The sequence below is a fragment of the Vipera ursinii genome, assembly GCF_947247035.1.
Source record: "Vipera ursinii genome assembly, chromosome: 5".
In the NCBI taxonomy this organism is placed as follows: Eukaryota; Metazoa; Chordata; class Lepidosauria; order Squamata; family Viperidae; genus Vipera; species Vipera ursinii.
Genome location: NC_139518.1, coordinates 73,778,323 through 73,800,848, shown reverse-complemented (window position 1 = coordinate 73,800,848; position 22,526 = coordinate 73,778,323). Strand labels below are relative to the sequence as shown.

General features: G+C 39.7%; 1 protein-coding gene across 3 annotated transcripts in view; it reads right to left on the bottom strand.

Annotated features, from left to right (window-relative positions):
- LIPA (lipase A, lysosomal acid type) overlaps positions 1 to 17,975 on the bottom strand; it is a 24,623-nt gene extending 6,648 nt beyond the window's left edge. Inside the window, exons 1-7 of one of the 3 annotated variants that reach the window (XM_083363534.1) lie at positions 17,909 to 17,975; positions 15,669 to 15,893; positions 13,325 to 13,436; positions 8,207 to 8,324; positions 6,963 to 7,161; positions 3,504 to 3,613; positions 2,252 to 2,388 (exon numbers count right to left, since the gene is read on the bottom strand). In XM_083363534.1, coding sequence (XP_083219660.1) covers positions 2,252 to 2,388; positions 3,504 to 3,613; positions 6,963 to 7,161; positions 8,207 to 8,324; positions 13,325 to 13,436; positions 15,669 to 15,715 — 723 coding nt within the window. In that variant the 5' untranslated portion in view covers positions 15,716 to 15,893; positions 17,909 to 17,975. Of the gene's footprint in view, positions 1 to 2,251; positions 2,389 to 3,503; positions 3,614 to 6,962; positions 7,162 to 8,206; positions 8,325 to 13,324; positions 13,437 to 15,668; positions 15,894 to 17,704; positions 17,724 to 17,908 lie in introns of those variants that run through there. The other 2 variants (XM_083363535.1, XM_083363536.1) reach the window with 2 other exon arrangements.
- Between the last annotated feature and the right edge of the window lie 4,551 nt (positions 17,976 to 22,526).

Below are 22,526 nucleotides of genomic sequence, written 5' to 3'. Positions count from 1 at the left end.
TTAATTAAGGCCATCTACTAATTTTCTTTCAACGTGGAAAACCAGTCTGGTGTAGTGGATAAGGTGCTGGCCTAACAACCAGGACTAACAACTAATCCTGCCTTAGACAGGAAAGCCAGCTGGGTGATCATGGCCCAGTCACATGCTCACAGGATTGTTACTGTGAAGAAATAAGAAGGAGAGAGGAGTATTAGATATGTTCTCTGCCTTGAGTTGTTTACAAAAATAATAAAGATGAGATAGAAATAAATAACCCAAACATTTAAAATGAATTTTTATTTCATATATCCTATGGCATAATAACTATTACAATTAGATCATGGTTGAACTGCTCCTAGAGTTACGAAGCTTTTCCTAATATTTAATCAGAAGTTGTCTTCCTGTAATATTCAACCATTATTCTGGGCCCTATATTTGGGGGGAGGGGCCTAGAAGGGAGTCGTTTTTCTAAAAAAAAGAGCTGAGACAAGACAAAGAGAAAACATTACGTTTCATTTAATACAACAGTCGTATGACTGCCTCACTCTTAATAGAGCTTTTGGAGGCACACTTTGCACATTGCAGAAAACTTCTGCACTTAAAAAATTCTGTATTAATTTCAGCAGATAAATCCATGTGGACATGGCTATTTCAGTGAGACTGAAACTGCTATCAAGTCTCTTGACTGACCCATGCGTAGAAGATCAGCAGTTACTACATTTCCCCCCCCCTCCAATCTGAATAGGGAACTTCATCTTTTCAAGGAAGTTGGCAGTAGAACCTCACAGTTGTAAGAACAGGTAGAACACACAACACTCAATTCAAGTATTCTCCAGGCACCAGCTCAACAGAGAACTTGGAGCAACTTCTCATTCTCAATCTGCAGCTGACAGGGTGAGCCAAACCAATGCACCGGGGCACACTGTTTAAATGCTAAACGTGATCATTTCAAGATAATCAAAACTCTGCTTTATTTTATACATTCCGTGGAAGCACTGGTCCACTTTCCCACAATGGTTTTAACACTGAATTCATGGTACTTCAGAGTAAGTTTTGCCCTGTGACAGCATGTTCAATAATTAAGGTTCAGTAGATTACCAGCAAAGATTATCTCTTCTGTAACAGGACTGGTGTTACTACCAAGAATGCCACTTAACCTTAATGTTTAATAAAACAACTGGAGGTGCAGTATGGAAACAAGTTCTCTGGAAGTAGGGCACATCATAAATATTTTGGTTTTTTAATTTTACCTATGCAAGATTTAGATTAGCCTAACATAAGGCTTATAAGCTTTCGTCTGCGTCAGAAGAAAACAGGTAGTCCTCAACTCACCATCACAATTGAGACAAAATTTCATTTCAGACAGTTGTTCAGTGAGTTTTGCCCCATTTTATGACCTTTCTGGCCACAGTTGTTAAGTGAATCACTGTGTTAAGTTAGTAACAAAGTTACCAAGTGAATCTGGCTTCCCCCATTGACTTTGCTTGTCAGAAGGTGACAAAAGGTGCTCACATGACCTCGGGACACTGCATCCGTCATATATAAATATCTGAGTCAGTCGCCAAGCATTTGAATTTTTGAACATGTGACCATGGGGATGCTGCAATGTTGGTTAAGTGCGAAAAATGGTCATAAATCGCTTTTTTTCAGTGCTGTTGTAAAAGTTAGCAAAAGAATGGTTGTAAGTTGAGGACTACCTACAAGCTGGGACTGATAATCAGCAGAACTGCTTTCAACATTTTTTTCTGCAAATACAAATACATCCAAAGTTAAATCTAATCTATAGTAGTTCACATGTTTCTTAAATTAGGATTTTTCCCATTTATAGTCTTTAAAGATTCTGCACGACAAGCTTCCTGCAAGCAACAAGGCCAAGAAATTAATTAATCTCTATGTGGAGTGGTTTGGGTTTTGTTTTGTTTTGTTTCAAAACCTCCGCTGGACAACTTTCAATAATTTGGGAGAGAGGGGCAATGGACATGTTTAAAAAGTGACTTTGGGCCAGTTACTGCCTCTGTCAGCTCAACCTCACTCTTCCCCACTATGGAAGGAAAAGAGGAGGAAGCAGAATAGACAGCTGCCACCTATGATGTCCCAGAACATCTCAAGTCACAGGCAGTGTTTGTTTAAAACTGGGTTCCTTGTTAAGACTTTTGTTCAAAGGCATGTCGGTCTTTTGTTCAAGTGCGTACAAAAAGAAAAGTAGTACTCAGCTACATCCCCTAGTATTTGCACTTTGTGGTTCAAGCAAATATTTTAAACAAACACGTACTTTAATCATAAATTCGGGAAGGTCTCCAAGTTTGACCAAGCCACCAGATGCAAACTTTACAGACATAACAGGTGCCAATCCAAAAAACATTTTTATCTTTTTTGCCAACTCTGGAAAAACTGAAAATGCAATGAAACCTGGAGGAGGGAGAAACACGAAAGACATGAATAGAGCTTAAACTATGCAGCTGAACAAAATCAGTATGAAAACACTTGTTGCGTATTCCACAACAGCAATCATATTTTATAATTTTCACACTGTTTATGGCTAGCATCATTAAGGCAAAGGGGACTTTCTCCATGCCTGAAGAATTTTTTCATCCATTTTTCTTTATAAATCCAAACCAGTATTCAAAATGATTAAACACTCAGAAATTTGTTATAAAATCTCTTGCTTGGCTGAACAATTTGATTTTTTTCCACAAGCATCCACTAGTTCAGAGGTCCCCAACCTGTTTTGGCAGGGCGCGAAAACAGGACACTGCACCTTGGGGCACGAAAATGGGCTGATGCTGTACCTCAGGGTGCAAAAACAGGATGCCACCCTGCCGTGGGGCACAAAAACAGGCTGACACCGCACCATGGGGCACAAAAATGGGCCGACACCATGCCACGGGGTGCTAAAATGGGTGGAAATGGGGCGCTGTGCCGCGCAAGAACAGGGCAGGGGTAGTATCACATAAGCGCTAGCCCTGCCCCATTTGCATCACGCGTGTGCTCACAGCCCCACGCATGCGCATGTGCACATCTGTAAAAGGCTTCCCCCTCCCTTTCTTTCCGGTCCACCAACTGAAAAAGGTTGGTGACCTCTGCGTTACTTACATATAGGGTATGCCATTTTTAAAATAGGCAGGTAACAAACCACGAGAAGGATTGAACACATTGTGCAGACACCCTGTATTCCATATATCACTTTACTGTATAGAGTTGTTCTCGCCTCTCAGTTTTTTCAACTGAAATTGGGGCATTCACTTGGTCCAAGACATCGTAATTCAGTCCAGAGTCACTTCAAAACTTTAAAGTCTTCATTCAAGCTTTCACACAGAAATACTTTCCATTATTTAAAATATGTCTTTCCTAAGCTAATGCCCTTCAGACTACACACCCCACATACTACTGTCATAACTTTGATCAAGATGATTACCTACCAGAATTCAGTGTAATTATTGGTTTGTAGATAAGCACTATGAAATTCACTTCAGCTATGTAGCTATTAAAATTACCAATGTAAAGTAAGTACTTTGCTAACCTACCTATTGTGGTGCCTTGAGAATGACCAACATAGAAGAGTTGCTCCTGACCAGTTTTGTTCAAGACAAAGTTTAATGAGGCAGGAATATCATACATAGCCATTTCATCAAAACTAAAGAGGAAAAAAGAATCCGTCAGATTTACACATTACATAGAGAAATAGAATCCATATTATACAAGCAGCCACACACTGAAATATTATCCAGTCAATGTGATGAATAGATACCAGGGTTCAAGTCATATCAGGGTTCATAAGTCCTTTACTGACCTATCAAGACACTTCTCATTTAACGTCTTCCCTTACAATGCATATGAGGCTTATTTTAAAAGACTAAGTCAAGGATAAAAACAACTATAAAATGCAATTAACATAAGCAATGGCAGCAAGTGTATCTGAGAAACTTCTTTCCATTCTGCAAAAAAGCTTTCAAGAATCTTGATTAATTTTATACCACTGTGATTTTTATTTGTGTCTTCCAGTGACCTCTATAGTTTGCTTCTTGAGATTCCTCAACCTATCCAGAATAATATGACTACATGACAGCCAGATCTCTTTTTACTTATTTTTATTAAATACATCACACATTCTCATTTATTTGAATTATATTTCACCTTCAGGAATCCAAAGTGGCCTACATACCATTCACTGTTCCCATTTTTCCGAACTACAACAACTTTGTTATCTATGATAAAAAACAGCAACTGGCTCAAAAATTTCCACTGAATTTTTATAGCTGAGGGTCATCTGGAATCTAAGTCTTTTAAGGTTTCTCAACATTTCAGCTCCTAGAAATGCCCTATCAGCCTGCTTAGCCCTTCCTTTCTGCATTTTCCCTTCCTTTCTGCAACTTGTCTTTTTTAGTTTGTAAACCTGGAGGTGGGCCAACTTTCTCGTTATAGTCTGATGAGCATGGGTTTGTTTTTTTTAGTTACCTTTGGAAAAGTGGCAAGACAAAAATGTAATTAGCAATATCCTTTGTGAAAGCAAAAAGGCCAGTTTACATATTATGGATTTGGTGAAGAAGTCATAGTTAGTTTTACCCATATAGCAGTTATTTATCGTGGGGCAAGAAAATCCCGCACGATTCATCACACAAATCAACCAATACGCATCAGCCATCGTATGTCATCGTCCTCCTTAGATATCAGCACTACAGTTGCAAGAAAAAGTATGTGAACCCTTTGGGATTACGTGGAGTTTTGCATGAATTGGCCATAAAATGCGCTCTAAACGTCATGTAAGTCACAACAACAGAAAAACACTGTTTAAAATAATACTACACAAACATGTTGCCATGTTTTAATTGAACATAAGATGGAAACATTCACAGTGCAGGGTGGAAAAAGTATGTGAACCCCTAGCCTAATGACTTCTCCAAGAGCTAATTGGAGCCAGGAGTGAGCCAACCTTGACTCCAATCAGTGTGATGATATTGGATGTGTTGCTGACAGCTGTCCTGCCCTTTAAAAACACACACCTGTTTTGGGTTTAGTGGTCTCAAGAAGCACTGTCTGATGTGAACCATGCCTCGCAGAAAAGAGCTCTCAGAAGACCTACGATCAAGAATTGTTGACTTGCGTGAAGCTGGAAAGGGTTACAAAAGTATCTCCAAAAGCCTTGATGTTCATGTGTCCACGGTAAGACAGCCTGTCTACAAATGGAGAAAGTTTAGCACTGTTGCTACTCTCCCTAGGCGTGGTCGTCGTGTAAAAATGACTGCAAGAGCACAGTGCATAATGCTTAATGAGGTAAAGAAGAATCCTAGAGTGTCAGCTAAAGACCTACAGAAATCTCTGGCACATGCTAACATTTTTGTTGACACATCTACAATAAGGAAAACATTAAACAAGAATGGAGTACATGGGAGGACACCACGGAGGAAGCCATTGCTGTCCCAAAAAAATATTGCAGCACGTTTGAAGTTTGCAAAAGAGCACCTGGATGTTCCACAGCACTACTGGCAAAATATACTGTGGACAGATGAAACCAAAATTGAGTTGTTTGGAAAAAACACACAACACTATGTGTGGAGAAAAAAAGGCACAGCACACCAACATCAAAACCTCATCCCCACTGTAAAACATGGCGGAGGGAGCATCATGGTTTGGGGCTGCTTTGCTGCCTCAGGGCCTGGACGGATTGTTGTCATTGATGGGAAAATGAGTTCCAGAGTTTATCAGGACATTTTGCAGGAAAACGTACGACCATCTGTCCGCCAACTGAAGCTTCGCAGAGGATGGGTGATGCAACAGGACAATGACCCAAAGCATACAAGTAATTCAACAAAACAATGGCTTCAACAGAACAGAATACGCCTTCTGGAGTGGCCCAGTAAGAGTCCTGACCTCAACCCGATTGAAATGCTGTGGCATGACCTTAAGAGAGCGATTCACACCAGACATCCCAAGAATATTGCTACACTGAAACAGTTTTGTGCAGAGGAGTGGTCCAAAATTACTCCAGATCGTTGTGCAGGTCTGATCTGCAACTACAGGAAATGTTTGGTTGAGGTTATTGCTGCCAAAGGAGGGTCAACCAGTTATTAAGTCCAAAGGTTCACATACTTTTTCCACCCTGCACTGTGAATGTTTTCATCTTATGTTCAATTAAAACATGACAACAGCTAATGTTTGTATAGTATTATTTTAAACAGACTGTGTTTTTCTATTGTTGTGACTTACATGATGTTTAGAGCGCATTTTATGGCCAATTCATGCAAAACTCCACGTAATCCCAAAGGGTTCACATACTTTTTCTTGCAACTGTAGTTACACAGCAAAAACCATATAGATGTCATATAATGTTTGCCTCACAGTGTAAACTATATAGATGTCATATAATGGCAATAATCAAGTGTTATCTCTTATTCCTAGCTGTATAGTACAGCTGCAGTGTTGAGCCTACTGTACAGAGTGAACGCTTAAACCTTCCCTCCAAGAAATTCTCTAAGTCAGAAGTGGGCAATTAAGTTTCCCAAGGGGCCACATGTGAAACTGGGATTGTGGGGGAGGGCAGAACCAATAGCTGGACATCAACCCTGACTGCTCTTTAGAAGGCCAGATCCTGAAGCTAAAACTCAAATACTTTGGCCACCTAATGAGAAGGAAGGACTCACTGGAGAAGAGCCTAATGCTGGGAAAGATTGAGGGCAAGAGAAGAAGGGGACGACAGAGAATGAGGTGGCTGGATGGAGTCACTGAAGCAGTAGGCGTGAGCTTAAATGGACTCCAGAAGATGGTAGAGGACAGGAAGGCCTGGAAGAACATTGTCCATAGAGTCGCGATGGGTCGGACACGACTTCGCAACTAACAACAACAACAAATATTATATGCTTACATATGCATGCGCACATACACCCACTTCCATTAATAAAGCTATTAAAAAGCGGGCTTGTGAAACATAAAGGGATAGGTAGAGGGGTAAAACCAAACAATTCGTAATGTTTAGCAAATCTGACTACCTGAACATCCAGAATTCTTTTTGCTGCGTGGTATAGTTGATGTGTTTTTGGGACCAAGTGTTTCCTCTGCTGTTCCCTAACCAAACATCAAAACCAGCATCAGCTAGCACAAAACCCAGACTGTTATAGTCTAGGTTGGTCACCCAGTTACTGCCATCAGCAAGAAGGCCATGTTGTAGAAACACAGCTGGTTTCGGTTCTAAAAGGGAAGCATTTTACACATAGTTAGAAGCAGAACAACAGCATCCTCTCCTAAGGCATGAAAGTTCATTCCACAGCCGTTAGTACAAATGTCTTTCCTTGAACAACAGTGGATTCAACTTGGTAAAATGTAATATAAATACAATGTGAAAATAAAAGAGAGTTAGTAAGATAAACCTCACCCTTTGGAGAATGGGGAATGCTGAGAAAATAAATGTTATTCCCAGATTAATTTATATCCTGAAAGGAATTCCTGTTCAAATACCTGAAAAATATTTTCAGAAAATAAACTCTTTGTTTAGAAAGTTTTCATGGGATTCTTCAATTCCAAGAATGTGTTTACACAAAATGCAATTAGCAATTAATGAGAGAGAATTCCAATTTTTCAAATCAGGAGCTATATCATCAAAAGTACCTATTCTCAAGTTTTAAATACTGAAAGCCAACAACTGGTGTTGACAAATTTGGAATATACATATATAACATCTTTGGCTTAGGATCTAAATACAGGAAACTGCTATCTCTGAAAATTGTATCAGTTGGAAAAATATGGAATGTAATATTGAATTTAAAAGATTTGATTATTTTTCTCATGCTGAATTGACTTTTATGGGGAAAGCCAACATTAAAAATTGGGGAAAAGATGTGGAATTGTCATTTGAATTTATGTCCTGTCATTTCTCAGAGGTACTCCATGATTATTTTGGGTTGGAAGGGAAACATTCAAAACACGTATGAGATGGTTACTGAAACTTAGGACATCAAAATATCCCGAGGACTCTTTCCAAAATTACCTCCATCCAAAACTAACCAAATTCATTGGAAGGAACCATTTCCAACCATTTTTACTCCCTCCCTTGGGAATCATGGGCTCCGAATTTTAGATACGTTCTCTAAGTTAGCCCATTTGAGTTACCTTGGTTCAAAAATTGTTGCCTTGTGATGTACTGTTTGGTCCAGTTAAGGGCCGTGACAACAAGATTTGCAACAAGATTTATATACTTTCATAATACTCTATTATCTGCTTACAAACATATACTCACCCTTGGTTTTCTGACTTATTTTCCCATAAGGAATTCTATTCAGACATAGGATATATCCATCATTTGTCACCACTTCATATTCCTCATTGGGATATCCTCTGAATAAGATAATTTCACTCTAAAAGAGAAGCAAATAAAAGATAATGCTGTTCATTATTACGTTGTACTAAAGTATCTAAGCCACCCTTTACCCATTTAATGTCCTCAGGATGTTTTGGACTGCTATTCCTAGTATTCCCAACTTTTAGCAACACTAGCTAGGAACTTTGAAGTATTTGTTGACTCAAAATATCTAGAGTTTCAAAAAGATATTTGACTTAAATATTTTATTTCTCTTATCTAAAAAACAAATCAAAGAATGAAACAAAAAGCCACAAAGACATTATTAGGGTAAACATGAGAAAGCTCCCTTAATGTGAAAATCAGCTATTGCTATAACTGTCAGAGGACCAGTGAACTAAAACAAAGCAATAAAGCTGAAGCAATTCATCTCTGATCAGTAGCTTGGGCAACTATCAACATGTTTCAACAATCACAGTTGCTTAACAATGGTTTAGCAACTGCAAAAAAGTAATGCCTGAGTGCTACTCTGTATACCTACTGATAGCGGTGTGGTTAGAATGCAATATTGTAGCTACCGTATTTTCCAGCGTATAAGACTGGGCGTATAAGACGACCCCCGACTTTTGAGAAGATTTTCATGGGTTAAAAAGTAGTTTTCCCTATGTGGTGCTCCTCAGATGCCTTAGAGTTAACAATGCTCAAAATTGTTCTGGCTGAGAATTTTAATTTTCACACATCTGGAGAACGCCAAGCTAAGGAAAGACTGATTTAACCAAAATGTTTTGATTCTCAGCATCTTAGGCAAAAAGAGACAATGACACTTTTAGCTGTTTGGATATACAGAGTCTTGATGTTTAACATTCAGTGTTTGCTTCTGATCTTTCTAAATAAACCCAGCCTATTTTTATTTGTGCACAGCTTAGCAAGCAATTAAACTGTGACCTTATTTTTATTTTATAAATGTCCTCAGTAGCAGAATCTTCTACATATGTCCAGCTCTCTCCAGTTGACTGACATACAAAAAAGATGCATTTCTAGTATGTTGTGAGCTTTAGCACACTTGTAGTTATGAGGCAATGTAGGAATACAGTACTATTGACTTGACTGGCTCATGTAGATTTTATTTGCATACTTGTAAACACTCACACTTATTAATGATAACACTCTTTGGTAGTCCCAAAGGTGCTTTTTCCAAAAGGCAACTGGCCTTTCTTGGTTTTTTTTCCCTTTGAAAATGTTTTCACTTCTCATCCAAGCAAGCTTCTTTAGTTGAACTAAGAAGCTTCTTGGATGAGAAGCAAAACGTTTGCACAGAAAAAAAAAAAACCACCACCAAGAAAGTTCAGTTGCCTTTTGGAAAAAAACACAACCAATACCTGCATGACTGAGAATCTCCACAGGCATTCTCTTTGGTATGATTGTGCCTGTCTAGACAAAGTGAACAAATGGCTTCTGCCAGACATAAGTAGGAAGTCAGGGCTGCTTCTCAATTAGGTGAAGGTTTATCAAGAGCTTTTGGCCTCGAGATCAGCTTTGCTCTGCCTCGCCTAAACCTCGTCTCCTCTCGCCTTGGCGCCCCCTTCTACTTCAGCCACACGCGCTGGCTGTTTTGGCCAGGAGCGACGAGCATTGTGGCCCAACACTTCGAGAAGGCACCAGGTCTGAAAGAAGGCGGTTCTTTCCATAGGTTAGTTAATGAACAGGGTGGCGGAGTGGGGGGGGGGAAGAAACGGGCTCAGCCCTGCGCCGCAAGTTTAAGATTCACACACACACCCTCCCCAAGGCCGCCTTCAGGGTGGAAAGGCGACCCCGGGCTGCTGAAGCCCCAGCGCCAGCTTTCCGCTGCGGTCTGCCTGTTGCAATTCCTAAGCTGCGCCTTCCTGGGTGGGTGTTGCTGTAGGTCTGCCGCGGCACCACACCCTGAAGTCAAACTCCCAGGGTCAGGTGAAGCTTAGCTCTGCAGGAACATGTCAGGTCGGCCTCCGCCTGGCTTCCCACACTCCCTTGAGCTCTCGTGCTCGCGGAGCGCCAGAGGCTCGGCACACGCTTAACTCCCGCTCCCTTCCAAAAAAAAAGGGCTGCTGCCCTAGGACGCTGGTAAGCTGGAGCCTCAGCCTTGGTTGGGCTGGTCGGTTTATTTATGAGGAGGCCGTCTTTCGCCATTCTCGAGCGCTGGATTTGTCCGTTTCCACTAACATCTCTGCTCCCGAAGATTGATTTACTATTTTCCGGTGTATAAGGCGACTGGGTGCATAAGACGACCCCTGACTTTTGAGAAGATTTTCATGCGTTAAAAAGTCATCTTATACGCCGGAAAATACGGTAACTTTGCCTATAGCCTGGATTTCAATCCTGACTGGGTTGAAGGTTGACTCAGCCTTCCATCCTTTCAAGATCGGTAAAATGAACCGTCCAAAGAGTGCTGTAAAGCACTATCAGGTGGTATGCAAGTCTAAGTGCTATTGCTATTCTATTACTACCGATCAGCACAGATATGATAGATAGCCATGGATGCATCCACACACATTTTCTGGATTATTGTAACATGGGCCACCCTTGAAAAGCATCCAGAAGTAACTATTGGTGCAAAATGTGGCAGCTACTCTACCAAAAACATCTATATTGAAAGATCTAGACTGCTTGCCAAGTGCTTACAAGCAGCTTAAGATATTGCCTCAAATGGCTCAGTGCTCAATGATATAAATTACTACTACTGCTCCTCTTATGAAGCTATCCAACTGTTAATATCTATAGGTGTAGAGATATACCAATAGTTGTTTATCTAGCAGGTGTATCTCCAATCCTGGCACTGATCCTTGTTCACTCAACATTCAGGAAACTTGAAAGGCTTGTTATTTTTAACACACCTGTATTATTTTTATAAGTAACTCAACTCAACAAAGGTATCTTTATACTCCCTTCTCATCCTATTTTCCCCACAATAAGAACTCTGTGAATGGGCTGGGCTGAAAAAAGTAACTGGCCCAAAGTCACCCAGCTAGTTTTCAGGCCTAAAGTAGGACAGGAACTCCTGGTTTCTAGGCAGGGTTTTTGTTAATTTTAGTAACAATTTTTATAGTCTGTTTTTAACTCTCTATAGAGTATGACCTGGGTGGGCATGGCTAGAGTGCGTATGACCTACTGGGTGGGCATGGCCAGCTCTATATCGTTCACATCAAGGGTGCCTATGGGGGCCTGGGCAGGAGTGGGACAGATCTGAGGGTCTCTGGCAGAAGGAGGGTCTCTGGGCCAGGGCCAAAGCAGTGGGGGCCATTCCCTCACTGTTTCCAGGATGGCTTCGCGGGCCGCATAAAACCACTTCGCGGGCCGGATCTGGCCCCCGGGCCTTGTGTTTGACATGTCTGCTATAGATTCTGTCATTTTAATTCAATTTTTAAGCTACACACTTTGATACTTGCTAGAATAGGAAGGCAAAGTATATATGAACTAAAATCAGGAATCAGAAGTCAACCCTTCACAGAAACTGGAGAAAATCTACCCAGGTATCCAACTCCAATGCTTTAATAAATTATTTCTCCCAGCCTGACTTTACTACTAGGAGGTTTTCGTTCCTTCCTTGGAAAACTTCCTTTTCTTTAAAGCCTAACCGTTGGGGTAAAGAATTTTTTGGTGACCAACTTTAATGATGAGGGGGGGAGGTTAAGGATGGCAATTGGTAGGATGTTAAGTTAATAAGTTAAATTCAGGGGTTTCTGCAGAACAAGAAGGTGGCTATGACAGAATGAACAAAGCTCTGTTTTTATGTGCATTGCACGTTGGGTGGGACCTTCATGCCCACCATCTTGAACTCTCTGACTTGGCCCTTAAGATAATCCTGACCGCAATGCACATGTACAGTGACCATGTGCCCTTTATTATTAAAAAAATCAGTCCTTTATTTGTAAGCTGTCTATTAGATTTAATTCCATTATTTATTTTCTTGTTTTTGTTCTTGAATTGCCCTTGATAAAGCAAGTTATAAATATAAACAATTATTTTTGTTTTTTAAACTTTAGGAACTTCTTTCATATTTGTTCTTTTTTCAGATTTACTCTTTATTGGCTTCAAGAAAATATAATCAGGTAGATTTTTTCCCCCCTTCTGCTTGGAGCAAGCTTGAAATTTTCTTGTAGGTACCTTACATTTTAGGGCTAATTTCCATTTTTCTGCTCTCTGGAAAATTTGCTACCTCAAAACAGCTAGAGAGGGTGGAAAAAACAAATCTAGAAATTTTATTTCTCTTATCTAAGAACATACGAAACAGCAAATTCAATGCACAAAAGCATGGGGGGAAATCACAAAGCAATTTTTTTTAATGGAACGTTAAAAAAGTTCTATTAATATGCAAATCAGCTATCACTGCAAACTGTTACATGATTGTTGAACTAAAACTAAGCAATTAAGCTGAAGGAATTCATCTCTCTATTTGATCAATAGCTTCGGCTAATGTTTAGCAACTGCAGAAAGGCAGTGCCCAAATGCCACTCTACGTACCTATTGTATAGGACAGCTATAACAGGAGTCATGTATGCATCCTATCACATTGTTAATACTGAACGTTCCTGCTCTATAGGGGCAGACTTCCAAGTGGATATAATAATATCCATGGTGAACGCATTAAATTTCGGCTTACAGTGAAAATCAGGAACATTCCATTCACAAGAATCTAGTCAATTAACAATTAGTACTAAGTTGGCAGTAGGTAAGAGTCAAAGCAATTCATGGAGGGATGGACTTGGATAACAACTCCAGACTGATAACTCTTTTAACACCAGGCCCTGGTTCTGCCTCCTCTTCTCCTACACATTTGCCCTTTTGGATATGTTAACTAAGAATTCAGCAGAGTACTGTCCATTAATGCCCTTTACAAATTCTGCATTTCATTGTACTGGTTTGCTTTACTTGTTATAAACTGCTCCCGGTTGTCAGGTTTTTCCTCTGTAACCCTAATTGTCAATGAAGATCAAACTTCGTGAAAATATAGGCCACAGAATTAATATGAAGTACCAATTACTGAAACCGTCTGAAACTGAAGTGATAACAGTAACAACTTACAATGTTCATGGCTGCTTCTGGATCCACACCTTTTTTTCTTCCCTCAAGCACTGCTGAATTTACCAGGCCTTGGTACAAAATCGCTGTGATTATTAGCCGCCACATCTTATCTCTGGGGGGGAAAAAAAGGTCATCTCCACAGCACAAAGATGCAAGTCTATCCCACCACAAACACCACACAATAACAATCAACCTTCTCTTAACACCAACATTAAGACTGTGCATTTGCAGCTCTCTTGTGTTCTATATAGAAACATGACATAAAGCAACTTAAACTAATTTATACTCAGCTTATACTCAGAGCTGTGGCTAAAAAAATAAAATAAAATAGTGCTTGCCTAGACCAGAAAAAAAAAAGTTCCATTATAGTTAGAGGCTGTGGAATTCTGGGAATTGAAGTCCACACTTCTTAAAGTTGCTGAGATTGAAAAACATTGAACTAGAATACTATGATCTTCCCATTACTTCTTTTACTTCTGGCCAATCTGCACAATCACTGGCTTTGATAGAACTCTGATGGGAGCCAATTAGTAAATTAATCCTTGTGCATTTTCATAAGGAACAGGATCAACTACTTTCTTTATTAGTTTTATATCTTGTTTTTCCTCAGAGAACTCAAGGCAAATTACACAGCACTCTCTTCTAATTTTTCCCTACAACAACCCTGATTGACCTAGTTACCCAAGGAATTTCCATGGCTGAGGGTACACCGGAATCAGCATTCCTGGTTCTCCTAATGCACCGTAACTGCTACACCACACTGCAGTACTATCATTACAAAGCAGTAATGTATCTCGTACACAAACATTTCATTCTCAACTAGATACCAGTTTCCACTTACTAGATATTAAAAGTTCTGGGGGGGAAAGAAGTATTAATATCACCACAAATCCATTTAATCTATCTAAACATTTGCAAAAGTTGTATGTATCAAAAAATGAACTTGCCAGGAACACAAGGTAAAATATCGGAATAGACCAAATTGGCCTCTACATGTTGAAAAATCTGGTTTAAAAAAGCAACTTGTATATAGCTTGGTTGAATTTTTAAAAGACACATTGGATCTAATTACATGAACATGAAACCGTTAGGAAACCTCAAGCATGAAAGCTAGACTGGGAAGTTTAAAACCCAGCAAGTAAAAAACCAAAAACAAGCTATTTTCACATTGTTATAAAGTCTCCCATCAGTGAACAACAGCTGAACTCAATTCTAGGGCATAGGGATCTATCTATTATTGGTGTCATATTCTGCTTACTCAAGTTTACAGCACTGAGAGAACTTTGCCTGATCCTGCCTGGTCCTTGTACTCCCCCCCCCCCGTTACCCAACCTAATTCTAATTCTATATAGCAGTGATGGCAAGCCTTTCAGAGACCGAGTGCCCAAACTGCAACCCAAAAGCCACTTATGTATCGTGTGTTGCATGGGCGTGGCCCATTGGGTGGGTGTGGCCAATTGGGTGGGCATGGCCCATTGCTTAGGCATGGCTGTGGTGGTAACGGCAGACTGGGTGGGACTAAAAAGCTCAATCAATCAATTCCAACTTTTCCCTGTGAGAAGTTGAAATTGATTGATTGATTGAACATTGTTGGGTTTTTTGCACACGGCGGCAGAGGCCTAATGCAAAAAGGTTTCATAAAACCCAGCTGAAGGCCTAGGACTAGGGCAATGGCGCGTGTGCCCACAGAGAATTTGAATTTGAATTGCCACAAGTGGCACACGTGCCATAGATTTGCCACCTCGGCTATATAGAAACAGCAAGTTCACATTTCGAATTGTAATTGTGATATACAGCACTATTTATGCACTGCTTAGGAAAATCTCCACATTTGTAAAAGCAAACACCCCCCCCCCAAAGGGGGTAATTAAAGTATGGAGCAGTGTACAACTCCAAAAAATAGTTCAAAAAACAGTGAATGTGAAATGAAGGTTTCTAAGAGAAAAAAATTGAGTACAAACTGAGCTGGAATAAAGCTTTGGGTTCAGCAGAATCACCAGGACTGTAGTGTTTTTCAGAAGATAAAATAGAAGCAAGTGATAAAACACTTGTTCATTTTTTATTCAAAGAGAATGTCATTCAGTGGTGAAGCTACATTTTCTCCAGAAAGATTGTTCCTCTTTCTCTCTCTCTCTCTCTCTTTTGGAGGCAGCATTTCACAAGTCTCGTGACAGGCTACACAATTCACCTACCTCCATAAAAGTCAGTTCCCTATTAATGCTAAAAATGGAAAAATTATTAAAAAGAGGAACCCAAAAGATTCTGATTGAGAAACACTGACGTCTTTCTACAATAAAAACATCTAAAGACCAGCACTAGAAATAGCAAACAAAGCAGTTCTGACCTTATTTTCAGAATTGTAATTTTCCATCCTTTTTCAAGTTTATGCATTCAATACTAAGGTCTTCAGCTGCCATCTTGGGCTGTACAGACTTTGAATGCAAGAAGCTTTTTAGGTAGGGAACAATATGAGAGTTGGATGGAAGCACACAGGCACAAGGTTTAGACCAGGGGTCCCCAACCCCCGGTCTATGGACTGGTACCAGGCCGCGGCATGCCAGCAACCGGTCTGCACAAAGAAGCAAAGTCCCATGCGTGAGATGCAGGCAGCACACAAAACCATGCACCCTCCAGGCTGTGGAAAAACCTCTCTCCACAGAACCGGTCCCTGGTGGCCCAAAGGTTGGAGACCTCTGGTTTAGACTAACTGGAAGAGGTCAACCTGGTCGTTCCCAGGCTTTTCTGTTGTCATTATGATCTGCTATGATTTGGAAATCAGCAAGTAAACGTGATCTGACATTGAAATCATTGGATTGCAGCTGGGCATTTTGTCACTTGGCTATTGACTTGGAAAGGATAGGACAGCTGCTAACCTGCAGAACAAGCAATTGTGGAATGCTCAGAAGGGAGGGTTCGAAATAATGTTGGCAACTTCAATGCCAACAATTGACAATTCTGAATTAACTTCCCTGCTTTGAATTATAAAACACATCTTAGGATCTTCATTCCATTTTGTGCTGTGAATATAATGTTGAGTCAATTCACTGGCAACAATAAACCACAGCAGTTACACCCATCTTTAACATACAGTACATGCCAGAATCTGAAGCCAACATTTGTTTTTATTAGTAAATAGTTAGTCTGGGGCTTGGAAGCTAAGTCCAAAAACACACTCTACTAAAGAGAAATTCCCTGAAGATGGGCTTCAAGTAGGAGTAGAAAAGCTTGCAAGACTAAGCTTCTGGTCCCAGTGACCTACACAGATTGGATCCTGCAACATTATCCTGGGGCACATATATTCACCTTCATTCATAAGTTAAGGCCTTCATGAAACCTGAAGGAAGGTTGTTCAATAGGGAATTTATAGAATTATTAGGAGATCTGAAAAATACTCCAGAAAAGTGCCAAACTACCTCCACATGATTGCAAAGAACTCCATATCGCCTTCAGCAATCAATTTGACTCAAAGACTTTATTTGAGTAAAGTCCCCTTCCATGCGAGCTGATCTCCTATACAGACTTTATGCACAGATACAAATAGCCTGCCGTAAAACACTCATTTTCCAGATAACAAATCCATAAATTTTTAACTCATTTCTTGCTTCTAACCGTGCTGTCATGTTGTCTACCATTTCTCAGGTAGCTTTCCCTACTTTGACAGATAAGTAAATTTCCAAGCCCAAGCCTGCATTTCCTCACCATCTTTATCGTTAGAATGCCAATACAAATCATATAGGAGGCTACATTTTCCTTTGCACTTTTTTTTTAAATTAAGATGTAGGATCTCTAGAGGCATGCTTGTAAATAAAGGTGCCAGGTGGGACAGAGGGCTCTGTAGATACTAAGAGGTATAAACAAAAAATGCAGGTTATTAAAAATATTGTCAGAATAGTAATTTTCCAACTTTTCAAGTTTATGTACTCTATACTAGTCTTCAGTTCCTGTCTCAGGCTGTACAAATTATCATACTGCCATTATTTTTATCTAATTGATTTAACAGAACTAGTAAAGTTTATTAGTTGATTACAGAATGAGAGCTAGCACATTTTGGCTATAAAGGGAGAAAAATATCTACGCGCAATTAATTTCAGCATTCATTTTGCTGATATTCTGCCTTTGGTTCTTTCCTAAACCACAACTAACATATATCAAACGACGCAGATCCTTGCCACAAAGCTCATGCAACATTAACTTTAATAACCTCTCCAAAGAAGGCAGTTAATTTTAAGAGCCATCTGTCTGGTGGAAAATACACGTTTTCGAACCACTTTTCCTGTCCCACATCTCACGTTCCAGGGAAGCAACACAGGATAAAATTCGGATCCCCCCAACCCCAAAAAATATGCAGTGATCTAATTGGGGCTTTCCTTCAAGTCATACCGTGGGAGCCCTGCAGCGCTGAGAACCCCTCTCTCCCCGAGGGTCCGCTTCCCCAGTAGGTCCCACTACAACTCCCAGAATCCCCAGCCCAGAACAAGAAGAGTCACTCCAAAGACTATTCCGAGTCCTTCCTTAAGTAAGGCTCCCTGCATTATCCCTCCCCACTCAGGGTAAGTGAGGAAACGGCAAGAGCAAGAAACTCACCGGGAGCGAGGCGCTGGCGGAGGGAGAAAAAGAGACACCGCGCCCACACCGACTCCGGGCGTTTTAGCGCTCTTCCCCGTCATGTCGGCGCAGCCAAACCCCGCCTCTCAGGCTATGCTTATTGACCAATCAGCGTTCCCGGAGACAAAGTATGTCCCTTCCTCTCTTTTTTTCTCTCCCCCCCCCGCCATAACAGGGACCCGAGGGGAGATGGGAGAGGAGTCGAAGCGAGGAGGCCGGGAACCATATTGCTCGCCTATCATCTCTTTGCGTATTGCCTCATTTCTTGCGCTTCACGCAGCGGGACCGCTGTGCGCACGGCGCAGTTGGTATAAGAAGTGCAAAAGCGCTTCCAGGAAGCGAGTCCCACTGACCCCTTGACAGACTTCTGGATGGAAGAGATGGAAAGAGGGCAGCAGCCTCCTCTGCTCTGCAGCGGGGCCTTCAGAGCGGCTGTCGGGCGGGTTTGCACAAGAGGCTGCAACCCAGACAGTTGCCCTGTCTGAACATACCGATAGTCCTCGACTTATAACGGTTCATTTAGTGACCGTTCAAAGTTACAAAAAAAGCGCGAGTTATTACCATTGTTCACATTTACGACCTTGATAGCTTGCCAATGATAATGTGATCAAAAAATTCAAATGCTTGACAACTGCTTCATGCTTACGACTGTTGTTGTGTCCCAAGGTCATATGATCACCTTTGGGGAAACCTTTTGACAAGCAAAATCAACAGGGAAGCCAGATTTGTTTAACGACCAGGTTACTAATCCACTGCAGTGATTCACTTAACAACTATAGCAGGAAAGGTTGCAAAATGGGGCAAAACTCACTTAAATGTCTCACTTAGAAATTTTGGACTCCGTTGTGGTAACTGGAGGACTGCCTGTATTTCTGAGCTAGGTGCTATCCAAATGAACCAGTTTGGCTAGGAACCGGGAGACCTGGATTTTAGTTCCACCTTGAAAACCTTGGCTGAATCCTTTTGAAACCTTGTCAAGAACATCTCAGGGACTGGCCCAAGCAGCTACCAGGAATCAGCCCGGATTTGCCTTCAAGTTAACTTCTAGCTAATGAGATTAGTGGACTGCACAGTAAAAGCTAATACTGCAACCAATTTTCTGGAGATATATCAATTACAAAAGCCTAGTTCTTTTTCTTAATTTTTTTTATTGAATTTATTGTTTAAAACATTGGACACGATGCGAACGGACTGACATACCTTCTTGTCTTACATTGTTTTTGAAATTTACATATATATATACATACATAAAATACACATAGAATACATATCAGTTATATACAGTGCTTTTTTTGTAACAGAAAAAGGTGCCGGAACTCACACATGTCATACAACCCGCCTTGCCTACCCTACAAGGTTCCATCCAAAAAAGGTGCCGGAACCCCGTTCTGAGCGTTCTATGAGAAAAAAAGCCCTGGTTATATATAATAATATAATATTTAAAGCAATCAACCAATCTATAAACTCAAATAAAGACCTTCCTTTCGTTCCCACCAAAAATAAAAATTCCAAATTTTATAGTAGCCTGATTGATCTTTATTCTTAATTTCCAGAGTTAATTTGTCCATTTCTGCGCACTCCCAAATTTTTCTTATCACCTCGTTTTCTACAGGAGTTTCACTCCTTTTCCAATTCTGGGCGAACAACATTCTTGCTGCCGTAATAATGTGAATCATCAAATAAAACTCTTCTTTGGAGTATTTCTCTTTTATTATGCCCAATAAGAAAAATTCTGGACTAAACTCGACTTTTCGTCCTAGTATTTCTTTTAGCCAAGTCCAAATCATTTGCCAATATCTTTGCGTCTTGCTGCAAGACCACCATATGTGGGAATATGTGCCTATTTCTTCAGAGCATTTCCAACATTTAGGAGATACTGTCTTATACATTTTGGCTAAACATGCTGGAGGGAGGTGCCATCGGTAGAACATTTTAAATAAATTTTCTTTGTAGGCTGAGGCCAGCGTTATTGTTTTATTTCTGTCCCAGAGCGTTTGCCATGTATCGAGATCAATGCCATGTCCCAAATTTTTGGCCCAGGTCAACATAGGTTCTTTCACTTGTTCCTCAAACAATTTATATCCCAAAAGCAAACAATACAATTTCCTTATCTTTTTTTATTGAAAAGTTTTTCAATACATTTTATCTTTAACAAAACAAAACCCCTCCCAACCCACCCACCCTTCCCAACCTGACCCAACCCTCCCTCCCTCCCCTTCCCCCCTCCCCAACTTCCCAGAGCTAAATACAAGGTATAAAAGTAAAAACAATCATAATCTATCATATGCTAACAACAATGAGTTATTAAGTCTATCGCACTTTAACTCTTGTAAAATGACTACAAGCTATATAAATATCACATCAATACTTATTCAAATGCTAAATGAAACTTTTTAGTCCCATATTTATTTTGGATGTAATCAATCCATTTTTTCCACTCCACAATATATCTCTGTTGCGAATGGTCTTTCAAATACGCCGAAATCTTTGCCATTTCCGCCAGGTTGGAAACTTTTAGAGTCCATTCTTCTATAGTCGGCAGTTCTTCCTTCTTCCAATATTAGTGTCCACAACAGTAGTGTCAGTAATAATACCCAGTAAGAACAATTGCTGAGAAAACTTTATCCTTCTCCTAAATATCTTCTGCATATTCCACCAAATTTTGATCCAGAAAGCTTTAACCTTTTTACAGGTCCACCATATATGAAAATACGTTGCATCTTCACCACCACACCTCCAACATTTAGGCTGGTAGTTCGGATACATACTTGCTAATTTTTTGGGATCTAAATGCCATCTATAAAACATTTTATAAAAATTCTCTCTTAAATTTTGAGCTTGCGTAAATTTTACATTTCTCACCCAAATCTTTTCCCAAGTATCCATTGTAATAACTTCTTGAAAATTCTGAGCCCACTTTATCATACAATCTTTAACAAGTTCTGTCTCTGAATCAATTTCTATCAATGCAAGATATATCCGTTTGATATGTGCTTGACCCTGATTTCTAACTTGCTTTACCTAATTTTCATCAGTCATTGAAAAACCAATTTTCTGATCTTCTTTCCACCTGGCCTGTAGTTGCCCATACTGAAACCAGGTTTGAACAATCTTTTCTCCTCGTAAGAGGTTATATGGCTTCAAATGCCATACATTCCTTTCCAAACTTAAAATCTGTTTATTATCTGGCCCCAATAATATTTTATCCAAAGCAGTTTCCTGGGTATTTATCCCCCATTCTTTTTTATCTTTCCCGAATCTTGATTGTATCTGTAGATAGGCCCACCAATCTAGTTTTATCCCTTGTAATTCTAATTCGTTTCTAGATTTCAATTCTCCCTCATTATTCATGCTGTCCTTATATGAAATATTATTACCCAAGTTAAATAGATTTGGATAGACAATTGCTTCGAGGGTGGATAGCCAGACTGATACTTTAGTATAGTTATGATTTCTAATTTTATTCCAAGTATTAAATAGCGCTTGTCTAATCCAATGTTTTTGGAAATGTGAAGCTAATCCTTGTTTCTCAGGCCATAAAAAAGCATGCCAACCAAATTGCAAATCATGGCCTTCTAGAGTCAATAATCTTGTGTTCTTCAGAATTATCCATTCTCTAATCCAATTTAACGCAGCAGCATGATAATATAATTCCCAGACTGGCAATCCAAATCCCCCGTTTTCCTTTGTGTCCTGCAAATATTTCATTTTAATTCTTGGTTTTTTCCCTTACCAAATAAAATTTAATGACAATTTATTCAAGTTTCAGAAAAATTTTGAATCAAGTTGTATTGGGATATTTTGAAACAAGAACAAGATTTTGGGCAAAACATTCATCTTAATCACCGCAATTCTCCCCAATAGTGAAAGGTTCAAGTTTCCCCATCTTTCCAAATCACTTTTTATTTGTTTCACTATTTTATCATAGTTATCTTCTTTAAGTGAAGTGCATCTAGCCATAATATTGATTCCTAAGTATTTTAATTTTTAAACTATTTCTATATCCATAATTCTAGCCAAATTTTCTTTCTGTTTGTTAGTCATATTTTTAACAATCATCTTAGTCTTATGTCTATTTATTTTCAACCCAGTGACTTCACCATATTTGACTAATTCTTCCAGTAATTTCGGTCCTGAATGTTGTAGGTCCTCCATAATAAAGACCAGATCATCCGCAAATGGTGTGTGAAAGCCCTAATAAGCAGGCATATACATAGAATGAAGGCTACTGCTAAGCTTGTAAGTCGCCCTGAGTCTTTGGAGAAGGGCGGGATATAAATGGAATTTAAAAAAAATGCTTGAAGTTTGAAAGTTTCCTTTTTAATGTCTAATCCTTTTATCTGTGGTTCATTTCTAATTATTCTCGTTAAAACTTCTAGTGTCAATATGAACAATAATGGAGATAAGGGGCAGCCTTGCCGTGTTCCCTTTTGTATTTGGAATTTCCTAGATGTTTCCCCATTTATAATTACTTTTGCTTCCCGATTAGTATAGATTGTCCTTATTATATTCATAAATTTTTCACCCATAGCCATGTAATTCAGTTGTTGATATAAAAATGACCATTTAACATTATCAAAGGCCTTCTGGGCATCTA